The 24,716-nt window shown below is 36.3% G+C and overlaps 1 protein-coding gene across 3 annotated transcripts in view; it reads right to left on the bottom strand.

Moving 5' to 3' along the window:
- Positions 1-24,716, bottom strand: part of LOC114453931 (partitioning defective 3 homolog) — a 563,018-nt gene that overhangs the window by 462,988 nt on the left and 75,314 nt on the right. For all 3 annotated transcript variants that reach the window (XM_028433953.1, XM_028433955.1, XM_028433954.1), the window contains exon 2: positions 23,793-23,891. In XM_028433953.1, coding sequence (XP_028289754.1) covers positions 23,793-23,891 — 99 coding nt within the window. The remainder of the gene's footprint in view (positions 1-23,792; positions 23,892-24,716) is intronic.

Raw genomic sequence — 24,716 nt, 5'->3', positions numbered from 1 at the left:
TCAGAAATAACACGACTAAGAACATGGTCATTTTATTTTATGTAGTTTCACAATGTCCACTGATCATTTTAAAAACAAAAGAATTATAATTTCATCAGTAATGGTTGGGTGTAGAAATGTAACAAATTACTTATTTTAAAAAATACTGGAGTACAAGTAAAAATACTGATTTACAAATATACTCAAAAAAGTACAGGTACCCATAAAAGCAACTCAATTACAATAACGTGAGTATTACCATTCTGATTTTAACAAACTAACCACACAACCCATATTTGACACATCAACATTATAGCAGCTCCCATTAATATGCTAGTGACTATGGATCATGGAAAATGAATGGAGGATGTGTACTTTATGATCTGATGCTGGCTTTTTTTCACCTTATTTAAATTCAGGCCTTTACATGTATGTTTTCAGACAATATCTATCTCTCTTTCTCCACGAAAAACAGATGACTGAGTGTTTAATAAGTATAGTAAACAGACGAATACAGTACAGTATATCAAATACTGCTCATTATCTTTCAATTTCACAAATGACAATTTAATTTAGCAGAAGCTTTTATCCAAAGCGACGTTCAACACAAGCAGTTAGGGCTGCTCTTGTTTTAAATATGGCAAAACGCAATCATACGACTGCTCAGGAGTACGCAGAGTATGAAAAGGAAATTCCTATATCACACATGTGTATCCTGCATTTTGATGGTATTTGACAAGTCAAATTTCTTCCAAGTCTTCCAAAGCTTACAAATAATAAATGTATGACAATAATTGACTCTACTAACATTATTTAGCATGTTAGGTATGATTTCAGGAATTTCTATAGCCAGTAAAATAAACTAAATAAGACAATGAAAAGGAAATGGATAAAGGGTCATTCCATGTCATTTCATAAAGAAATTCACAAAAGATAAATAATTGTTCCATGATTATTCAATTGGCATTTTTTAGTTTGATCAGATGAATACTTTTTGAGATATGGCCAATTTAGTGAGGAAGGTATGTGTCGATTATCGTGCGTCCTTATTTTTCTTCCATTTTCAGCTTCCAATATCTCAGGAACTACATCACATAGGAAACTGAGGTTTGGTAAAGTAATACAGCTCCACCCACTCTCTCAGAATATATAAAAATATCTGCTATACATTCTATCTGGTGGACATGCCAGCTCCTCAAACTTGGAAATGGGTTTGTCAGGGTTTGGATATGTTGTAATATGTTCAGCTTTGATGATTAGTCACATATATGCATTGATTCCTGGGTGATAGTGTCTTAAATTCTGAAAAAGAACTTTTTTGGCATAAAGATTCTTTTTTCTTGGGATATTAAACCATTTTTCTTTATGTAACTTCTTCATTTTTATTTTACAATCCAACTCGCCAGTATTGAAAATCCTTTACATGAGGTTATTGTAGCTTGTCTCTGTGTCTTATGATAATAGTACAGTATATAATACTACAGTTTTTCACTGATCGATCTGATCACACTAAAACTTTACAGTGTGAATTATTAGGGAACAATTGATAAACATTTCTGAATTGTGTGAAAGTGCGTGGGCATGGGATGTCCTGAAAAGTTGTTGAAATGACATGAAATGACCCTAAGTTGGCGCAGAAATGGGTATACTCTGAAACTGAATTAAGGAAAATTTGAAACAGAAATTCTCCTTAACGTCAGGGAAACTGGCAGCCTAAATAGAGTATTTTACTTTATAAATAGGGACTAAATAACTACAGTCAACCCTTTTGTAAAGTCGCTGGGACAATGAATTAGTGGCTGCTTCACACACTCAAAGAAACATTGGTTATTGTCCTCCTGTCTATATCAGTGATAACTTAAACATACATGTTCTACACAAACAGGCAACGCTAAGACATCAGATTACACATCCGCTTCAAAAGGGAAGACATCTGGACCACTTGGCCATAAAACTAAACACATTAGTGTGATGAAGAGGACTGTTTGTGTGTCCTGTGGGGGTGTCGTAGAGAGGTGAGGCCACACACAGTGTTAGTGACTGAATAAAGACTTGTATACGATGCAAGTGGTTGAATAAAAAAAAAAGCCAGACAGAGTTAGTGACAGGGAAGAATTCAGCTTCCTGTGTAGACGCTAATGCATGTATAGAGGACAGAGCTTCTGACCCTGCAGACGCTCGTGCTTGTGTGTCTTCAGAGATAAATGAACAACTATTATTCGGTCCTTTTAGAGGCAAACTCCCCGCTGACTTCCAAATGGGAATAGGATGCTACTTTCTCACATACACACTGGCTCACAAACACATACACACAATAAGCTAGGCCTAGGGCTTTGGCACAAGAGACAAAAGACATTCATGCAGGGACTTTGAAGATTTTTGACTAATAACGGCGTACATACACACGTATACAATTACTAACAAAGAGGGAGAACAGGACACATCATTGATGAACATGGCTTTGGACAATTCTACCTATAAAATCCTTTTGGATAGGAGGCATATTTGTGAGATATATTCTCTTAAATTGGTGGACTGACCTTCAGATGCCCTCCATGGCCTTAATGAATGCACACAGCCTTCAGAGCTTTTCTTTTTCAAGTGCATGCAGATAAAGAAGCAAATACAATGGAGACAGAGACATTTCAAAGACAGAGGAGATCCTTTAAATATGCACAGTGTACAGTCACTGGGGTGTTTTATTTTCAACTGTTACAAAATGTATGCTGGTTTTGCAACAAAAGCCCTGGAAAGTTCTTACGAGGACAGTTTTCCACTTAAATTTATTCACAGTGTAAAATTTACACGAGCTCTTTCCACACGGTGTCTTTTGAAAAAATGACTTGTTAGGCTACTACTTTTTGTTATTTTGTCTCTTAAATAGACCTTGAGTCTATCATATGCTTTGGGTGATAATTACCATATTAAAATAGATCAAAACAGTCCTACATATGTTATCTTCAATGCATTAGTAAATGTAAAGGTGCTTTTAACCAGCGTTCTTCCTGTAAGTTAATCTTCTCATTTGTTAATTGTTGTGTATTGTAGAAATTTGGGGCGTATCATCCACTGGTAAAAATCAGAATCAGAAGATTTTTTTTTGTAATATTTACGGTAATAAAGTAAAGATATATTGTGAAACCAAACTTACCATATATAACACCCAATAAGCTGTTCCCTCCTCTGCCTCTTGAATTAAGCCCTTGTGTCACATCTAAAGCACTTACTTAATAATTAATATATATCTACGACCTTGACAACTGGTAGTGTGTTCTATTGATGTCTATCAAAAATAACAAATGTTTGTTGTTTGTCCCTCTTTGTTTATGCTTGACCACATGACCTAACAAAGTAGTTATCCTTTGTTTAAACATACAGTACACTATACAGTATAGGGACTAAAATTTATGTGATGACAAAAAATTGATGGAAAACACCAGAATTAACATTCTGAAACAGAAAAAGCAATGCATAAATACCTCACATACATGTTGTGGGTCAATATCACACATTTACACAGGATTTTTCACCAGAAAACGCACGACTGAATGCCTAGCAAGTCGACAATAATGTCAAATTTAGCTCATCTCAAGCTACAAGCCTGAAAATAAAATATAAATATATCTATGACACGGACTTAGCTCACGCCTACATGTTTGTGATACATGCCACATTTATTAACTCGGTTACAAAAATTCCTCGAGACAAATATTGTGCCTCGAGGCATCGTTACATTCCTATGACACGCACTATATGCGCAGGGACCGCACAGAATTAGCGCGTCAATACGCAAACAATACGTGTCATACCACAGCAGTACGACTTCAATGATGCAGCATCTGAACCGAAAGTATCCACATGCTGTTTATACAAGCGTCGCTGAAACAAGGTAATGTAGCGCAAATTTAGGCAGATAATCAATAAATTAATTGAAAATGTTTTCCAGCCTCGATATATTGACATATGATGTGTATTTGGCTGCGTGCCTGTCGGCTGTGGCTGCAGAGGTTAGCGTTAGCAACGGATATTACACAGCAGATAACTCAGTCAGTTCTAATAATTTCTCAGTGAACCTGCAGCGTAATTATTCTAAAATAGTACACGACCACCAGTCAATCTTAGATTTAGGTAAATAAAACAGTTAAGAGTCCGGTAGACTCTAGCTTTGGATTGCTACAGCGGCTACATCCAACGGCCTGTGTAGCAGCAGAGCCTCGTACCAGCGGAGGAGACGTAAACAGTGTGATCGGAAGCACGCACGGCATGCGTATACACACAAACCAGGGTAGACGGTCTTTAAATCCTTAGAAAGGTAAGGCATTAAATTTGATGTAGTCAAATTTAAGGCATTAAAAGCTTTAAATTTGAGAAAAAGGGCATAAATTTGAGAAATTGTAGCATTAAATATTGTGGTACATCTCAGTCCCTGTGCTCTGAAGTGATTTTAAACACTGTCTCTGATCATCACTGTGACAATTCTAATAATGTCAGCAGCATAATATTTTGATATAGAACAGAATTTGAATTGCATTCACTGTATTGGAACTACGTATGATTGTTTCGTCCCTATTTAAATAAACTTCTATTTCATCATTCGTCCGAAGACGTTTGTCCATATTGTGTATTATTGCTGTAATTCTCATCCCAAACATACATGTTACTGTACAGTCGTGTCTGTTTTGTCCGTTGTCTACCCCATGCTATGTACTGTATGTTAAAAACTGTTCCCAAAAGACAGAGTGGGACAAATCCTCTCAACTAGAGGCCGTAGGAAAGAAAGCACTGGATGCTTCAGCCTCTCTGTAAGCCTTCAGTGTTTTAGCATAGCACAGCATAATCTGAAAAGGCCTTTAGCCTTTGCGCATATTAAGAGAGGCAATGAGAACATACACCAACAGGGTTTGAGGCGATTCCGCTTTCAATCTGCCACAATAGAACCATCCAAAGCTCTCCAAACAAGGCTTAAGTTCCTGGCCAGGCAATCTCCCTCCGTCGCTGTGCCAGAATCAACTTCAGCTCCATCCAACGCCAAACGGCAGGGCCAGACGCCGCTTAGCCAATGGCGCTGCCTGTATGTCTCCACCGCTCTTTACTCCTTTCATCTGTCTTTGTGTACGGCTTCTTTCTCACACCGTTTTTAATCCTTTACATAGTCATTTCTTCTTTTCTGGATATTTTGTATCTGCCATTTCTCTTTTTTAATTTTTTTCATCTATGTTAAAAAAACTACTTTGTAATAGCCAATGGTATTTCAGCTTTCAAGACTTGTCTTGGCGTCAAGACATTTTGAAGGTTTTGGTCTTGTGTCGACCTCAAGAGCCTTGTTTCAGTCTCGAACTGACCTGACGAGATTTTCTATCAAGACCAGTCGAGACAAGCACTGATCTGCTGTTCTAGTGTGGTAACAATTGGAAGCATTTGAAGCTGTTCCTGATTAAATGATGTTTGACTTAAAACATTTAGCGTTATCTTACTGAACAGTCCATCTTATTTCTCGTCAGAAATCCCTCTGAACACTTACTTTAGGCCTCGTTCTCCAAACAAATAAACCTCGGATTTTCAGAACCTATCAGTGGCTTAGCTGAACAAAATTGTCCAGGATTGGGATTTTTGCATGTTTTGCTATGAAAGAGAAACCTTGTCTTGTTCGTAGAGTAGGAAAAGTAAAAGTAAAGAGAGAATGCTCTTTAACTGTTTAACAAAGTCATGGTTTTTCAAATTCATTGTTATGGTCTTAGTCTTGTGAGGGTCTCGGTTTGTCTCAGTATTGGTCTTGACTAGGTCTGGACTCAATGCACCCAATGCATTCTGGGCTCGGGCAAGTCTTGGTCTCGGCTAGTGTGGTCTTGAATACGACACTAATAGCCAACTGTTCATTACTGAGACCTTGAATAAACTTGAGCTAAAATAATTACTGAAAGGGTCACACAGTGACCCACAACCTGCTTAAAGCCTTAACACTTAATATATCTACAGACTTTAAAATAAATTCAGCGGAGCTGTACAAGAGCTTTGCACTCTGAAAGTCAAAACAATACCCATTTTTTATACTTAACCTTGGAGTTAACTTTGGATCGGCGAGGGTAATTATCTGAGGTTTGGGAGAGAAGTAGTCATGGGTTGAAACAGCTACTTGTGGTGCTGATACTCTTGAGACAAAAGCTACTGGGGGATACTTGTTATGCATAGGACACTCTCGCTTGGTTTAACAAGCAGCTGAGAGGCGACAAAGTGCAAGGAAAATGGGTCTATATACAAAAGAAAAAGCAATTGATGGGAGATTGAAGTTTTCTCTATGAGATTTTTTTTTTCCTTCTTGATTCTGTGACTTTCAATGCATACAAATACAAATAACGGGCAGGTGAGAAAGCATGGCTGAGTGCATGAGCTCAGATGAAGACGACATACGTGGATGACGGTTTCCTCCTGGGAGAGACACAACAAATCCAAAACCACACTGTGAGTAAGACAACAAGCACGTTTCAGGAAAACCAGGCCAACGTTTGACGCCAAAGGCTGGAGTTAGTGCAGCAACTGCAAAATGATGAGAAGCAACTGCTCTGTTAGATTTGTTCTCCTACCAACAACCTTCAGGGTTTTTAGGGAGTGGGGGAGGGAAGCATCCCAGTCGGGAGTCTGTGTCTGTCACATCAGTTTAAGGTTTGTCTCATGGTGCCTGACATAATTCAGCCCCTTAGGGTGATGCCAGGGTCCTCAGAGCTACCTACCACAGCATTTCTTAGGCTTGTTTGGCAAAGTATCCAGACAGAGGAACCAAAGCCGCCCTGACAGTTGTCATTGTCACCCACAGCCGACATAGTGTAGCACAACACAAAGATGGAGGTCTAGCATTACTCTAGTACTGCTACTGCCTATCCACGGCTTTGGTTAAACACCCCGTCACTGTCTGACAGCCCTTCACGGAAGATTTGGCTCCTTAGCAGAGGTTCTGTTTCTGAAGGGAACCTGTCATGGAGGAATAATCAGGGACACCTGGGTGAAGCGCAGAGTAGACTTGTCTTTAGGGTGAAATGGAGACTTGTTGACATGGCCTGATTTCAGGAGCTGGAGGAATAAAAGGTCCTTCCTGCTGTTTTTCAGTACGAATAGAAAACAATCTGACCCAGTGTACTGCTGTGCAGCTGAAACTGGAGTTTTATCAACAGATAAAATGACAATGCAGACTCCACAGCAAGTGCTGTACTGTGACTCCAATAGAACGGGTTTCATTACGCCATGCAATAGGCCTTTAGAAATGTAAAAAACAATATAGATTTCTTTTTTTTTAATGATAACAAGCCCTAATGTCTCTGTAATAAGTCTAACTGACCAAAGGTAGGCAACTGTTATGAAAGGGGCCACAAAACTGTGATTGTCTAATCACGAGGATCACACTAATGAAATTCATATTAGCATTTAGAATAATAACCAATTTGAGCTTTAACACACGAGAACAAAGGGCTTTTTTTCTCTTTTTGTCGTCATTTTGTGTATTTCTTTTTGTTGCCTTGTGTTTTTTAGTTGTCATTTTTGTTGACCTTTCTCTCATTTTGTATTTGCTGTCATTTTAGAGTCATTTTTATTTTTTTGTTGTTTTGTAAAATCACTTTGTGTGTTTTTGGAGTCATTTTGTGTATTTTGTTGTCTAGTGTATATTGTATGGGTTTGTACGTCATGTGGCCTATCCCGGACCACTAGTTACCCACATCTGTCTTAGACATTTAACCAAAATTTCTGCTGCTTACTCACTTTTTCCCAGTAGAACATAACTATTTATTTTTTTGTCTTTAATTTATACTCCAGGTATAATGGCTAACATTTTGGTAACTCAGTTTGTACTAAATGTGTGTTTCTGACCTTAACAATCCAACTACAGTGTAGGAAGTGATAGCCATGATTTAAGCCCCAGCGCTGTGAGAGTTAATACCAGGATAAGTGGGAAAAGGGGAGCTGCTCCAAAACAAAATGTGCTCAACAAATCTTTCCCCAGCAAAGTACGGTTCAAAAACCAGGAAGAAAAACAAAAGAGCAGATAATAAATTCAGAGGCCCAGAGGAAAGTCAAATGAAAAAGTGCTCGTTGCTGCCCACGAGTCTGAGCAGAGCAGTGGACGTGAGGAGAAAAACCCACGAGCACCCAGAGACGTTCAGGAAGCAGCGCTGACCCTGTCCTTACAGGCCAATTACAGCTGACAGCAGCAGTGTGTGTGTGTGTGTGTGTGTGTGTGTGTGTGTGTGTGTGTGTGTGTGTGTGTGTGTGTGAGACTCAGAATGTGTGTATCCTTTACTGATTAAACTCAACAACAGGATAACAGCTGTATGTCTATGTTAATTATAACACATATAAAAGACAGATTTAACAGAGTCAGTCTTCCATGGATAAATATAGGTGCCATCATAATGTTGTTTTTTTAGTTGGATGACTAATGTTTTCTCTGTAGACGACCAGACAGTCACTTCTGAACCTCTAGAAGGCAGTATTTACGTATATTAGTGTGTTTATACGTCTGGATGCTCTAGTCCAGGGGTTCTAATCTCAACCTTAATGCCTTCAAGAAACTAAGATTTTTTTTTAACAATTTGATCCCATCTTTGCTAATTTTTACCTTTTTTCTGAAACTAAACCAAACTCACCATATTTTAACCCATTTTCTTCACTTTTTCTTACCATATTTTTGTTAGTTTTAATGCATTTTTGCTACTTTATACCCATTTTCTTCCACTTCTCCATCAAATTTCAATACCTTTTCTGCACATTTTCCCCACTTAAACACATTTTCTGCACTTATAAACCCTTTCCACCACTTTTTGTATCTAATGTCATATGTTGACTCATTATAGAGCTGAGCAATATGGACTAAAACTCATATCTTGATATTTTTTCTCAAAATACCGATATACAATATTTATCTTGATGATTTTAATTAAAATAAAGTCTTGCCAAAAAGAAAATCCAGGGTTAAATGTGTTGATGAAAAACAGATCACAGTCATATTTATTAACAAACAGCTGCACAATATGTGCCACTTTTGGCTTTTTCTCCTATAAAGGACAGCACGTGTGAGTGAGTTCTATAGTGTGGCTTGTTTAGGGGAAGGTCTGGGTTCTAACTGTGCTTTTTAATGCAGTTCTGAGAAGTAGTGAAGCAACGACTCCTAAAACATGTGGTTTAAAAACTAAATGAGAAATAGATCTCCATATTCATACTCATTTTCTATATCGCCAAAATAGAAAACGCAATACATCGCCCAGCCCTAACTCAATATCACTTTGAACCATCCACCCATACATCTTCAAACCCGCCAATTCCCGTTTATCAGGGTCGCGGGGGTCTGCCGGTGCCAATTTCCGGCTTTCATTGGGCGCTGGGCGGGGGTACACCGGTACACAGGGCTCCAGTCCATCTCAGGGCGACAGAGACAAACAACCACTCACTCCTATGGGCAATTTAGAGACTCCAATCAACCTTACAGTCATGTTTTTGGATTGTGGGAGGAAGCCGGAGTACCCGGAGGAAACCCACACAGCACGGGGAGAACATGCAAACTCCACACAGAAAAGACCCAGGTGTCCACCCCAGGGCTTGAACCCAGGACCTTCTTGCTGTGCTAACCGCTAAGCCACCGTAGTGGACACCCGGACATCCCTAATTTTCATTTTAAATCATCAACTGCTCAGTCATTGGCATTAATTTATCTCATCAGCTCATGTTTAATATTTAAATATTTAGTAAATTTAGCTCTCGCAGCTTTTTCGTCTTTAAAATAAAAACATTATCTCAACAATGTGTGAGACGTGAGGGCATGTCGGAGCCAACCAGACACACACACACGCACGCACGCACGCACGCACGCACGCACGCACGCACGCACACACACACACACACACACACACACACACACACACACACACACACACACACACACACACACACACACACACACACACACTAATTGGTGTGTGATTTCCCCTGACTGTGTACTGCTAGCATGGAGCAGCTGCTAGCACCCAGCTTTAGCCTTGGCCACGTTCACTCACAGCTTGATGTAAACCCAGCACAGGTACCCGCTTGGCCCCCAGCAGCCCCCGTCATCACACTGCCAACATTGGAGGCCAAAAAACAGCCAATTGTCGAAGGAGCTGGACAGCAGGAGTCATGTGATCCTCATTATGAACTGGACGCGTATTAAAGACTCTGTTGTGTTCATGCTGATTCTCAGAAATGATTTTTAATTGTCCTTTAAAAGAACTGTGTCTGTTATTGTGTATTAGACATGAAGGTCTACTACACCTTGTGCTATGGTGCCCCCCTGTGTTTCCTTTGTGTAACTGCACTGTCTGTCACCTGCTGTAAAACATAAAGTGCTGATTCAGGTATTCCAGTTTAATGAGTGTTTTCCTGTTAATGACGCACGTGTTCACCTCCGACCCCCGTGTGTGCACTCAATACCTCCTCTGAAGAGTCTCCATGTCTCACCTCTGGTAATAAGCTCCTCAAACCATCACCACTTATTATTATTATTATTACTAGTACAGTAACCGTCGGAAGTATGGATTCATTTGAGATACATAAGGTGTATAATTGCATATTTTTGTATCTTTCTGTTGTCTTTTTGTGCATTTTTTGTATAATAGTTTTTTTGTTGCCAATGCAGTGTGATTCCGGAATCTTTTTGTGTATTTTTGTTTCTTTTTTAGTGTAGTTTTGTGCATTGCTGTTGTTATTTTGTGTATTTTTGTATAAATATTTAGTTTTGTTTATTTTGAGTCATTTTCATATGTTTGTTGTTGTTTGGTGTATTTTTCCTGTAATGTATGTATTTTGAAGTAATTTTGTGTGTTTTTGGAGCCTTTTTGTATATTTTCTGTTGTCATTTTGTGTACTTTTTGTATAAATATTGTTAGTTTTTAGTTTTATTTTACTCATTTAGTATATTTTTATTATAAATACTGTGTGTGTGCGTGTGTGTGCGTGCGTGCGTGTGTGTGTGTGTGTTTGTTTACATTGTAGCTGCTAGCATCTTTCTTAGCACACAGTAGAATATGAGAAGAAACACTCACCATTGTGCAGAACAAATAATAATCATTGAGGACCCACCCGCCCACAAAAACGTTACATTCCTCTGTCTGAAGAATCAGAATGTTTGCGATAAGGTAACGACCATCAGCACAGGCACCGCCCACATTCATGGAGACGAAGGAGGAAGTGAAGTCTGTGACCCGAGATTTAAAGTGTTTGGAATCACGGGAATAATATTAAATAACCATGAAATATTAATTTAAATGAGTTTTAGCGGTACAAAAACGTCCCCTCACACCCTGAGGTCAAAAGTTGAATAGGTTTCATTTCGGGGCCGTCCAGAAGTGAAATAAAATTAAAATAAACATTTTGAAATGACCAAATTACTCCAAAATAACAGATACACACACTTGATTTTTATCTGCAAAAAGCGCTTTATGAATAAACTACTTACTTACTAACTTACTTGGGGTATTTGGAACCCGTTGACCAAGTGTCAGGTCGAACTCGCAACGCGTCTGGGAGATATTTCCTCCACACACACACACACACACACGCACGCACACACAGACGTCCCTTGAATTATAGTATAGATTATTACCCATCAGTCTCCCTTTAGAACAGCGGTTCTCAACCTTTTCAGCCCACGACCCCCAAAATACAGGTTCCAGAGAGGGGGGACCCACACTTTACATTTACACAATGTGGTTGAACACAGACATGAACATTGAAGAACAGTCATGTGGAGACAGGACCATCTATAAGGGGGAATAAAGGGGAGAGATTTTTGGGGTCCATCGATAAAGTCAGTAAAATGATGGTCCATTGTTCTATGAATCTGTGATAACTACATTTATTTATTCATCTGAATAATATCCACTGTTATCCAGGATGTTTACTATTATTGTGCCATAATTTATGGTGATTTAAATCATTGTTTTATTTAGAAATAAAATGGGTTAAAAGTGTCCAAAAATGGTGGAAAAGGTGGTGAAATGGGATAAAGTAGTTAAAAGTTACAAATTACAGTGGCCAAAAACGGACAGGAAAAGTGGTAAAAAGGGGTCAAAGTGTCAATATTTGAACAGTTAGTTTAAACTGGCAGATAATGGGCATGGGGAACTGTAAATGTGGTTCAACTGGCAAAAGATAATCTTGAAATATGGTGAAAATAGGTTAAAAGTTACAATAATGGGTGAAGATATGCGACATAAAGTGGGGAAATTGGTGGAAAGGGTTTATAAGTGTCGAAAATGTCTTGAAAGTGGAAAAAACATTGAAATTTAAAATGTAGCAAAAATGTATTAAAAGGAGCAAAAATATGACAAGAAAAGGGGATTGAAAATAGATTAAAATATGGTAAGTTTAGTTTAGTTGCAAAAAAAAAGGAAAAATAAGCAAAAATGAGGTCAAATTGTTCAAAAAATATTCTTCTGGTGAATCCCTCCCAGTGTCTCATGGCCCCAAAAGAGGTCCTGGTCCCAAGGTTGAGAACCCCTGCTCTAAACAACAAATCAACACAGTAACATTCACACAAAGGAAGACTCACTTTCCTGAGACTAAAGAGAAGAACTCGTCATATTTTTTGTTCACTTTTCAGCCATTTTCAGATTTTTTTTGTGTAGTTTTTGAGTAATTTACTTAGTTTTAGTTGTTATTTTGTGTATCTTTGGAATCATTTTATATACACGTGTTCTTGTTTTGGGTGTTTTGTACTTATTTTATTGCTTTTAAGTGTTTTTGTTGTTACTTTGTGTGCTTTAGTTGACATTTTGTATATTTTTGTTTGTCATTTTTTGCAGTTTTTTAGTCTTTTACTTAGTTTTAGTTGTTGTTTGAAGTATTAATCTGTTACTTTGTGTATCTTTGGAATCATTTTATTTACATGTGTTGTTGTTTTGAGTGTTTTATAGTATTTTATTGCTTTATTGTTGTTACATTGTGTACTTTAGTTGACATTTTCTGCATTTTTTTCTGTCATTTTGTGTAGTTTTAAAGTTTTTCTTTATTATGATATGCTTCCTATTACTTCTAATTCTTGAATTACAAATTTTGGACGATTTACATGATGGTGGGATTGACTGTTGAAAATGAATCCTCACTGTTTTATTTTGAATTCAGACGATTCCATTTGCTCTGCTCTAATAGTCACTTATCATTTACTTGCTGCTGCGCACAAACACAGTAAATGACACAATAGGTTTTTCTCTTGCAGTGAAATTTCCATCAGTTACTGAATGTGTTTAATTGCTAACGGCAAAGCAATGCAATGACCATTAAAGTTCAATATAATTAAGTCTAATTGGCCATATCACTTACAATTTTCCTCTTTACTGAGCTCAGCTGAACAGAAACAGATTAGAATTTCACACCCATCTCCGTACTCTACGTGTTATTTTCATTGCACTGTTGCCATGAATGAGTGTGTGCTCATGGAGTCATTTGATCGCAATCACAACAACAACATTATGGTCGTTTAACCTCAGGCTCTGGAGCTTCATCTACGTTTATGCTTTCTTCTTTAATCATTTCAATGACATTACAAGACAAGTTGTGAAAAGCTGTTTTTTATTATAAAATACACAATATTTAACGTTAGGCAACAGATTCAGCATCAGTGGAGAAATATTAAATAGGTAGTATATAAGGAAAATGAATAGAAGGAGATAAAACTATATAGAGGTGAAATCATCCCACAGGTTAACAAGCTGCAGCATGCACACACACACACACACACACACACACACGCACTCGGAGGACATTTTTAACAGTACAAACCCATTACATAATGCGAGTCTGAGCAAAAACACTGTAGAATGTCACATTGTATGAAAACTTACAAAGATAATCTGCTGACTTTTGTTTCAGTATTTAATACACAAATGAAACGGTTCAGTTCTTTTATTTTACTGAGAAATAAACGTTTTTTTTTAGGCAGACAACCCTCAAAATGAACATCTTTACACATTGGCTCATGTACCATAATTGTATTATCTTTTTAAACAGAGATTACTACCGTGAGATTACTAGTGTTAACACTGTTATGTAGCCTGTGTTACTAAAACTATCAAAACAAATCACTAAATTAGCTTCTCAGACATTTTAAACGGTTAAAACGTGTGATAAATACATTCAATGAGGTGATGGTGTTTAAAGCGTATAGTATGTGTTTCCATCCATAATTTATCATAAATCTATAAAAGTCATATCTATACCACCTCCGCATTCTGAAAGGAAACAAAAAAGGAAGATGGAAAAATGTACTTTTAAAGATGTTGTGTGCATTCTTTCTGATTCACTTTCTTTTCATTTGTCATTTGCACATTTAGATTTTTTATTTTTTTTTGGTTTCTTACCTTTTGCACTATTATCTTATGTTGGAATTTTTTTGTTATTTCAACTTTTTTTATTGTGTTGCAGCAACAAGTGAATTCAATAAAGATGTACTCTATTCTATTCTTTTGTGTTTTCTTACACATGATCAAGCAAAGTAATATTATTTTTATCCTACACATGTTTTTATTGGCTCTTTAATTTTAGCCTGAGCACTTCAAATATTTTTCATTTATTCTTTATTTTCCTTTTTTCTTTTTTTACCTGTTTGAATAAATAAAAATAAGCAAAAATAAATAATACGTTTCCAATATTGATTATTTTTTATTACCAGGCCTAAAAAATCCAACAACAATATCCAGCTACTTCCAACATTAAGGCACCAACTGTTAGTCAAACACATCGGTAATAAATCCAGTCAACAAATGCAAAACAAAGTATAACAAAAAAAAAAATCCTCCGTAAAATAACTAAAAATAATAAAAACATGGGAAAAAAGCAATTCTCCAAATATTGTGGAATATACATTGAATTTGTGTATTTAGATATCTGAGATATCTGAGCTGATTTATCGACTTTTTAACTTTCTCCTGCAGGCCAAATGTGATGTTCTAAACGGCCAGATTTGTGTTGTAGGGCTACGTCGTATGTGACATTACATTATTATGTTTTTAAGTGTGCAGGAGTACGGGGTACATGGCTTCACGGTAAATGTCTGAAGGGGTACGGGAGAAAGAAAAAACATTGAGATTATAAATGCATTGATGAGCAGAAGCTGCACTTTATTAAAAGACGTGAAGAAAACATTCAAATGAGATTATTCTGCAGAATAAACCACTCCATGTAGTCAGTCGCCTGTAATAAATCTGTGTTATCACAACCTGTCAGCATTAGGTCAATAAAAAACACAGACTTAACAGGCGAATATACAGTAAATACATCTTCTTTTGAGTTTTTTTAAACTCGCATAAGTTTCTATTTGTATAAATGTATCATTATGTAGCATTTTGCAGCGTGACTATTCATTTAACTGAGCATTACAGCATCAGACCTGTACATCTCTGTATGATAGGGATGTAACGATTCACTCAACTCCCGATACGATTCGGACTGTACATAAATGACTGAAAAATATTCCTTTATTTTTTCTTGTACTATTTTCCTTTTATTTTTCATTGTCAAAAGAATCCCTTGATAAACTATTCAAAACAATACAATTTAACTAAAAATAAATCCTGAATAAAATAAATAAAGGAATAATACAAATGAAGAAGAAGCCTTTAATTTAAATTCTGGTTCTATAGTAAACAATGCAAAACTGCATAATAGTTCATTTTCTTTTTAGAAGTGCAACTGAAAATGTATTTTGTGCCTTAACAATTGGACTTTTTAAAAAAAACAGTCATTGCACTGTATTTACATCAGATATTTGTTTGGACCAGCAGAGGGCGCTGGTAACCCAGTGGTCAGTTGGCATGCAGATATTCTTGCAGTGAAGAAGAGATGCTATGCTAGCAGACAGAGCTAATAGAAAAATGTGACTTTTACAGATATTCACGTAATATTACAGATATTCTTTTGGTGCTAAAGGAGTAAAGAATCATTAATGAACATGTTTAAAAGTAGTAGGCAATTCTGCCCACCGCCTACGCTTCTGGACAAGAGAAGGATATATATATATATATATATATATATATATATATATATATATATATATAGTGCCCTCTGCTGTTTTAAAAAAGTACTGCGATTCAATTTTCAGAGTATCGATGTGAACCGTGATGAATCGTTTTTTAAGTGCCTTACGATTAATCCTTACATCTCTACTGTATGAACAACTTACTTTAAACAAACATATGCACGTTTTTCATTATATGTCATTGTTGTTAAATTAAATAATATATAATTTACTGTCTATTATGAGCTGTTTACGGCGGGTGAATTTGCGATCCTGTTTGTATAATTGTATTTATTATATAAATCAACCAATCTTTTTTCATATATAAATCATGTTAGACATCTTAACTTAATATTACATACACTATTTTATCTACTGTATATCTTAATATATTTACACACATTTAAAGATGACTATATATTTATTTATTCATTAATTTATGCATAATCATGTTTACCTATGATACACACTTTAATATCCTGTGTATTTAAGATATTACCAAACTGTGTTGTGTGCAATCCTTTGTTCATTTTTTATTTTATTTTAAGGTTCTTTCGTCACATCTAATGATATAAAAACATGATTGGCTTTCCAGCTGATGCAAAGCAAGTTGTAAATTGTGTTAATGAGAGTACAGCGTATAATGTAAGCTGGGATAAACAGACTGTCTGTTATTCTGTTCTAACTGGGAACAAACAGGGAACTGGACAGACTGGATTTACCTCTACAACTAAATACAACAAGTGCACACAAAGCTGCAAGTTTAACCCTCAACATGCACGCTCACAAAAAGAACATGGGGCTGTTCCTCCAGTACCAACCAGTATCAACCAGTACCACACTTTTAACCCTTTTCCATCTCTGACCAGTGCAGACATTGGTAATTATTACCCACAATCCCACTTGACGTTCAGAAAATGCACAGAGTTCAATCCACTGCTGTTCTCTAAAGACTCATCTCTACTCGTACGTTATAAATGTTTCACTGCATTCATCAATTTGTAGTTGGTTTTTCAACACGTTACCAAAATAAGAACTTAAATAAATTTAGTTTAAGTCACCAGGAAAACTGCAATGAGGGAGAAAACCACTAGAGGGAGCATGTGTTCACAGTTTAAATCAGATGATGAGAAAATGTGTTTTGTCTTTGTGTGTGGATGGTTGGATGGATGGATGGATGGATGGATGGATGGATGGATGAATGGATGGATGGATGGATGGATGGAGAGAAGGGTGGATGGATGGATGGATGGATGGATGATGGATGGATGGATGATGGATGGATGGTTGGATGGATGGATGGATGGATGGATGGATGATGGATGATGGATGGATGGATGATGGATGGATGGATGGATGGATGGATGGATGGATGGATGGATGGATGAATGGATGGATGGATGGATGGATGATGGAGAGAAGGGTGGATGGATGGATGGATGGATGAATGGATGGAGAGAAGGGTGGATGGATGGATGGATGGATGATGGATGATGGATGGATGGTTGGATGGATGGATGGATGGATGATGGATGGATGGATGGATGATGGATGGATGGATGATGGATGATTGGATGGATGGATGGATGGATGATGGATGATGGATGATGGATGGATGGATGGATGATGGATGATGGATGGATGGAAGGATGGATGAATGAGCATTTGTTTGTTAACCTCATAATTTTCATTGAATATTTTAATATCGATGTTTTTTTAGACTATGACTAATTATTTTATAAAGAAAAACATACTAAGAAAAACTATATCAAAATATATTTCATAATATTTTACTATATCAATATATATAGATATTATTTGTTTATTTATGTCACATGGGATGAAATTCAATCAAAACTGATGTTATATTAATCAGTGATCACAATAAATCTGTCTGTGTGTATTTACAAATATTAATACTAAAAATCAGATTGATCAATGTGATTAAATCTTTTTTTATTCTTTACGTTGTAGTCGACTACATCTGTAATAAATTTAGTTGACTAAAACTAGACTATAACTGAAATGGTCCAGATGACTATAATTACATTATATTTTAATAAAACATGTGCTTTTAAATGTAACAATGGATGGATGACCCCACCTATGCGTTGCCAGGCAACCACTCCACACTCATCAGGTGAACACATGCAGACACACACACACACACATGACGTCTCATTGAAATTAAATTAAAAATAGAAACAGATCAAATTTAAATATCTGTAGAAACACGTGTTTCCTAGAATCTGATATAATGGAATATAAATGATGGAGGTCATACAAAAATGACTATAAAATACCATTAAAAGGATGCTTTGAATAACTCTGTATTTATGATTTTTCTGGTATTGGCTAATTTTAATGCTTTTAACTCTAAAAAAGCACTGAAAGTATATATTTGATGTGATTAAGGAAACTTGTTGATTTATTTATAATGATCAAAACACTCAGACTAACTCGTTTGTCACTTTTTTTGCTTCTGTGTAACGGAAACTTGACTTTATTTGCTCAGTTATCTAAACACATTGTTTAAATGAACCTTATTATTCCACAGTTTAAGGCTTAAAGTTACAAATGAACAAGGTTTATTTAAAATGTCTACATTCACACTGAGTCATTCTTTTTCTCCCATATTAATGTAACCAGATTTACTTTCAACACTACAGAGAAATACCAAACTAATGTACCATACGTTCCATAACAAATATCACAGATGCTGCAATAAAAGTGTGTACATGTAAGAATACATGTACACAAGCACACATTAGTGCCGACCAATCAACTGCATTCTTTTTGCCATTTGACTCAGCAGTGAAAGGTGAGTGGGTTCTTTGTTGTTTTTACTTTTGTTCTCCTACAATTAAAATATGTAAGATATACTGTAACTTTGTTTCTTTGACACTGCTCATGTTGTTGATCGTTCTGTATTATCTGTAGTGACTGTGTTTGAGATGAACACCAGTGTTGGGAACGTTAGATTAAAAAAGTAATTAGTTATAGTTACTCACTACTGTGTTAGTAACTGAATTACTCTATAATAAAAGTAACTCATTACCAAGGAAAGTAACTATGTGCGTTACTGTTAAAAAAAAAAAAAAAAAAAAAGTTGCTATATGTCAAAGAATTCAGATTTTTTAGATGTGTGTGTTGTTGTGAGATGCTTCATTAAATTAGAGTTGTTTACAACAGATGTGGACAAAGTCTTCACACCTGGATATAATGAACACTTCACATGTACGTTCTTGTCTTTGACCATAATTAATATAAAGTAATTATTAGTAAGTACCTTTTCATCAGACTGTTCCACGCTCACCATCTCTGCTGATTCATCAAATCTGTAGCGTGTGTGTGTGTGTGTGTGTGTGTGTGCATGCACATGAGTAAAAACACTGGCTCTGATTGGCTACCATGACACATGACTCCGCCTTAGCCAATCATAATCGCTCACCTTGTTTTTAACACCTCCTCACTACAGCTGAGTATGAAGCCAGGGATGCTTTCTGATCACAGTTTATTCAATCAATACATGTAACGCACCACATTTAATGTTCAGTAACATTAACGGCATAAAAAGTAATTAGTTAGATTACCCCTTTACTGAAAAACAAACGCCATTATTTTAAACCGATGAAGACAACATTGAAGTTCCTGAAATGTCAAATAACAGCTGAATGTGTGTGTGGTGCTGCTGTGAGATGTGATAGCTACAGTACCTCCTTAGGGAATGAAACTTCCACCTGTAGCTTTTTTTTACCTCACAACTTTTAGAGGGAAACCTCTAAAAGAAACAGAATGAAGAGCTAGCGTCTTGTGTTTATGGAGTTAAAGAGTGTTTAGCCATTTTATTTATCTAAAACCTTTATTTCTACAGTTCAATTAACAAGTTTAACGTTGCTACTAGTATCACATACGGTGGCATTAACACACACACACACAATATTTTAATGGAACTATTCTAGTCTCGTGTTAATAACCCTGCGTTGACATTTTATTCAAAGACATCACATTTTATTCATTCATAACAATACACGAACAGATGTTACAGATGTTTAAGATCAGCTGTTTCGTTTTAAACATTTTTAAAAGAAAAAAGTATTGTTGACAATAAACGTTTTTACTGATACTTCAGTATATCTTTTCACAAGATACTTTTGATAATTAAGGACATTTCATCTGTTTTCCAATGTGTTATAAAAGTCATTTTCAACACTGATGGTTTTCTGCATGTTTTATGCCTCAAAAAACCATAAAACATACATTTGAAACAAAAAGATACTATTAGGGAACATTATTCAAGCTAATTATACATAAATTGTTTAATGATGGGCAGAGGTTAGCATTAGCATTAGCAAAGCTGCCTCACAGCTAACATATCATGGGTTTGACCATAAATAGGCCAAGATTGTGAGTTTGTTCTGGGAACTTTCTGTGAAAAAGTCAAAGTGTGTGTGATTTTCTGACTGAGAAAAACACTGGCATCGTGTCAATGAGTTATTACCTCATGCATTGAGTAGCTGCCCTGATAGCACACATACATCTCGCTGACGTCGGCACAATGAATGAAGATGCATCGGCACTGATCAGACGTGGTCAGACGTTGCTGAGTCATCTGCGTTTGGCCGATGTTTGGACGATGGATTAAAGATGCTTAGCGCAACCTCTCTACAGCTTTTTATAACCTTTATTTAGCTCAGCATAAAGCCAAAAGAGCCTCAGCACAAAAACAGCTTCATAAAAGTGACATTTTACACTTCTACAGTTTTATAAGTAGAATCACTGATTTTGGGGGAAAAACACACAAAATGACACATTAGGAGTCGAAAGCGACGCACGATCTGAGGCCGACATCGGCGAGACGTATGCGTGCTATCAGGGTGGGAGAAGATCACCATCCCAACAACACATTACCTTCAAAATAACCTTTTGTTACCAAGGTAGTAAAACTTTAATGTTTGTTTATTTGTTTGTCTGGTAGCAGATTTACATCAAAACAGATTTTGGTAAAATGATGCAAAGGAAGGTTCTAGGGGTGTGTATTCATTGACATGAATCAGACGATACGATATATCCTGATATAAGCCGATACTAAACAATACAACATATATCACGATATCAATAATTACAAATTTCACTTTTACAAAAATGGTATGAAATACAATTTATTTATTTATTTTTTTTACTTCTGAGAAGAAGTAAATGGTAACTAAGTGTAATTCAAGTTCAAAAACAAGTGGTATGTTTATCAAACTGTCAAAAAACTATTTTCAAAATGTGTAACTTTTGCTTGTACAACAGATTCTGAATTTTCTAAAAAAATAACCACACACATCTATAAAAGTGTCCAGTATGTTTTATGGAAATAAAGTACAATCAACATCCAGTTAAAATGGATAGAGGAGTGACGTAGTTTAATAATGTGGTTCACTGACACCTAGTGACTGGGAGTTTACATGCTATGCATGTTAACACACTTAAATAGGTTTTTTTGTTAAAAGTAATAAAATCGATTTCGACATTTTTGATTATAGCGCGGTCACAGTGAAATATCACAATATATCGCCAAATTGATTTTTTTCTTACACCCTTAGAAAATTCCATAACATTTTGGTGGGGATTATTTTAATAAACTGATTCTGGATCAGTTTAAAAAATTGCTTATCATTGGTGAAATTTCAAAAAATGTATATATTGGTTCAAAATTGACTGATCTTTATTAAATTTGACTCACTGAGTTTTATTCAGATCAGATCCAGGATGTGCATTATATCGTGATTTTTTTAACAAAAATAAAGAAATGGGGGTGCTCGTTAGGGCTGAACGATTTTGGAAAATAATCTAATTGTGTTTTTTTTCCTCAATATTGTGATTGCGATTTAATATGTGATTATTTTTTCAAGGGCCTCTTGTCTTGTATTTTTCAATGAACACAAGCAATAAATCAATCTGTTTCATAATCAACAATTTCAAATTTATTTAAACTTTAAATAAATATAAAATGTACATTTTAAAGCACAGATTACAACAATAAAGCAAAGAAATGTGTGGTTTTACCTCTTCAAATATCTAACTTCACGTTTCATTAACATGTACTGTAAACATGTGGACTGTAGTTCTTAAACACTCTCTGAACTTAACAGGACAAGAAAAATAAAATAAAATAAAATAAAAAAAAAGCCTTTACAATTAGAAAATTGTGTTTTATGATATCGCGGTAATATCAAAAATTAATCGTTCAGCCTTAGTGCCCATACATTTGGACCTACTGTCCTACTGATATTAATGGAGACACATTTCTTCCACATTACTGTGAATATCTGGCAAAGAGGAGATCTGGGGCTTGATGGAGGTTTATTTATTATTTATTTAAAATGCCTTATTTTAGTCTAAATATATCCCCCTGTATTCCACCATAAATAGCAAACATTCCTTTAAACCACCTCTAAGACTCTTTCTATTAAGTTGTAGCACACAATAAAGCACAACCGCTCATGACTCAGGTGGAGTCAGCACTGCTCCTATGGAAAGGAAGCAGCGGGATTGTGGGTAATCTCTCACAGTATGTGTAGAGGACATGATGAGATGGTGTTGCCTCCAGCATATGTTCACTTATTCACTGTTGTACTGACAAACACAGCGACACACACTCTCACACACACATTAAAGTGCAGCAGGTCATAGATCACAGCACACTGACAGGAAAGCTGTGGAGCGATGCCAACGCGCCAAAATGATTAAAGCTAAAACATGAAGGAGAGCACCAGTGGGTTGTGTGTGTAAACCATTCTGAGGTCATGACCCAGTGAAAGCACACAGGTGTAATCACACACACATGTGGAGGAAACCTTTGTTCACTGGCTGTGTTGAAAATGGCGAGCTACAAACTTAATGAGTAGATACTGTCTATTATAAATATAGTTAGGATGGTGACCGTTCCCACTGAAGTAGACTTCACGTTTCCTAAGATGCATTTCCAACCTTCAATGGCCAAAACCTGAAGCACAGTCAACATGTGCTCATTTGATCCATAAATCTCATGGAAAACACATATTATGTAAGAAACTAAGAATATTTTCTCAACAACTTGAGCCCATTTTTGCCTATTTTTACCCTTTTTCTGCAACTACACCAAACAATATTTTAACCTATTTTCATCACTTTTTCTGACACTTCTCCATCAAATTTCAATGACTTTTCTGCACATTTTTTCCACTTTCAAGATATTTCCACCACTTTTCTCACCTAATGTCACATAAGTTGAGCCATTATGTCACTTTTAGCCCATTTTATCCATAATTTATGCTTATTTTGGCCAATTTAACCACATTCAAGATGTGTCATTCCCATTATTCAACATGTTAAACTAACCACCTATAGCACGCTGAAGCTAAATATCTCCTTTGAAAGTTCTGAAAACATTTTAAGTGAGAAAGTGACCAAGTAGAATATCAACATGTGGTGATTTGATTGATAAAACACGTGGAAAACACTTTCCATTCCGTCATTTCAGATTTTCGGAGACCCTCTATTGTGCTTCTGACAAAAGAAATGCTTTTATTTTGAAAAGGAGATGTTTGATTTTTTGCATGAAGATGGTCTAAGGACCATTTTACATTCCACTTGCAATGCATCATGGGACAGCTGAGTATGACAAGTTCTATACTATCTAATGTGAACGCACTACATCCTCAGTATGAGGTCAGGCTTAGTATGAGTTGTATGTTAGTATCACATTTACAACACGGCCATTCCTTTTTCACAGTGTTTGGAACATTGGACTCACCCTGTCTTTGTCATCCACGACATCACACAGCATGTCATCCAGGTCCAGGATCCCCCCCTCGTGCTCCAACCTGTGGACCTGGACCCAGTAGCCGGTGTCCTGGAGGAAAGAACAAACAGTTTAAGCTCAGCAATGAGATCAGCTTTATTTGCATCGTATCGACGTGGGATTTGTAGGTAAATCCCTCAAACATATTAATGCAGCTGAGCCAAATGAGCCTGGAATCACAATGTCATGATCCTGTCAGCTGGCTCTGACATATTTATGGGCCGACTTACAACCATCGCCGACAGCAGTTATGAAATATTGAAAGTCCCCTGTTTGATGGATGAAGCACACAGCTCTAACTGCTCTATGGGAACGTAGAGAATACACTGTGCCGTTAGCATTAGCGCTAAATAGGCTGTCATCACCTGTTTGGCTTCAAAGCAAATTGCAATCAATAAAAAAATGTTTAAACACGTTCTGCATAAAGTAAGGGTTTATTACTGCTTATTAAAAACTGGCTCTACAATGGCTTTAATTATAATATTAATATTACTTTTAAAATCCACCTTAAAACAATGTGAACAACCTCTTCCTCAGTGACGCTGTTCAACTTTCACTTTCTGTTGCCCTGGTTTCACCTCCAGCTGCTGTTTTTCTGCCTCTCACTGACACTGAACAGATCACAGCTGATCAGCGTGACGCCTCGCTCACAGAGGAAACATCATTCCTGCTGTCATTCCACAATCACAGACACTCCCTGTCACGCTGATGCCTTCAAACTGTCACATTTATTCATCATAAGAGTTATTACCTCATACAAACATCACATAGTAAACTCAGCTTCATAGTCAGCAGACCTTGGTTGAATATTTTATTGATTATTTTCCACTAACTACATTATTTGAGCATGATTGTAGGCCATGAATGAAAATATAT

The sequence above is a fragment of the Gouania willdenowi genome, chromosome 20, assembly GCF_900634775.1.
Source record: "Gouania willdenowi chromosome 20, fGouWil2.1, whole genome shotgun sequence".
Taxonomy (NCBI): Eukaryota; Metazoa; Chordata; class Actinopteri; order Blenniiformes; family Gobiesocidae; genus Gouania; species Gouania willdenowi.
Note: the sequence above shows the minus strand (reverse complement) of the source record. Positions and strands in the feature narration are given on the sequence as shown.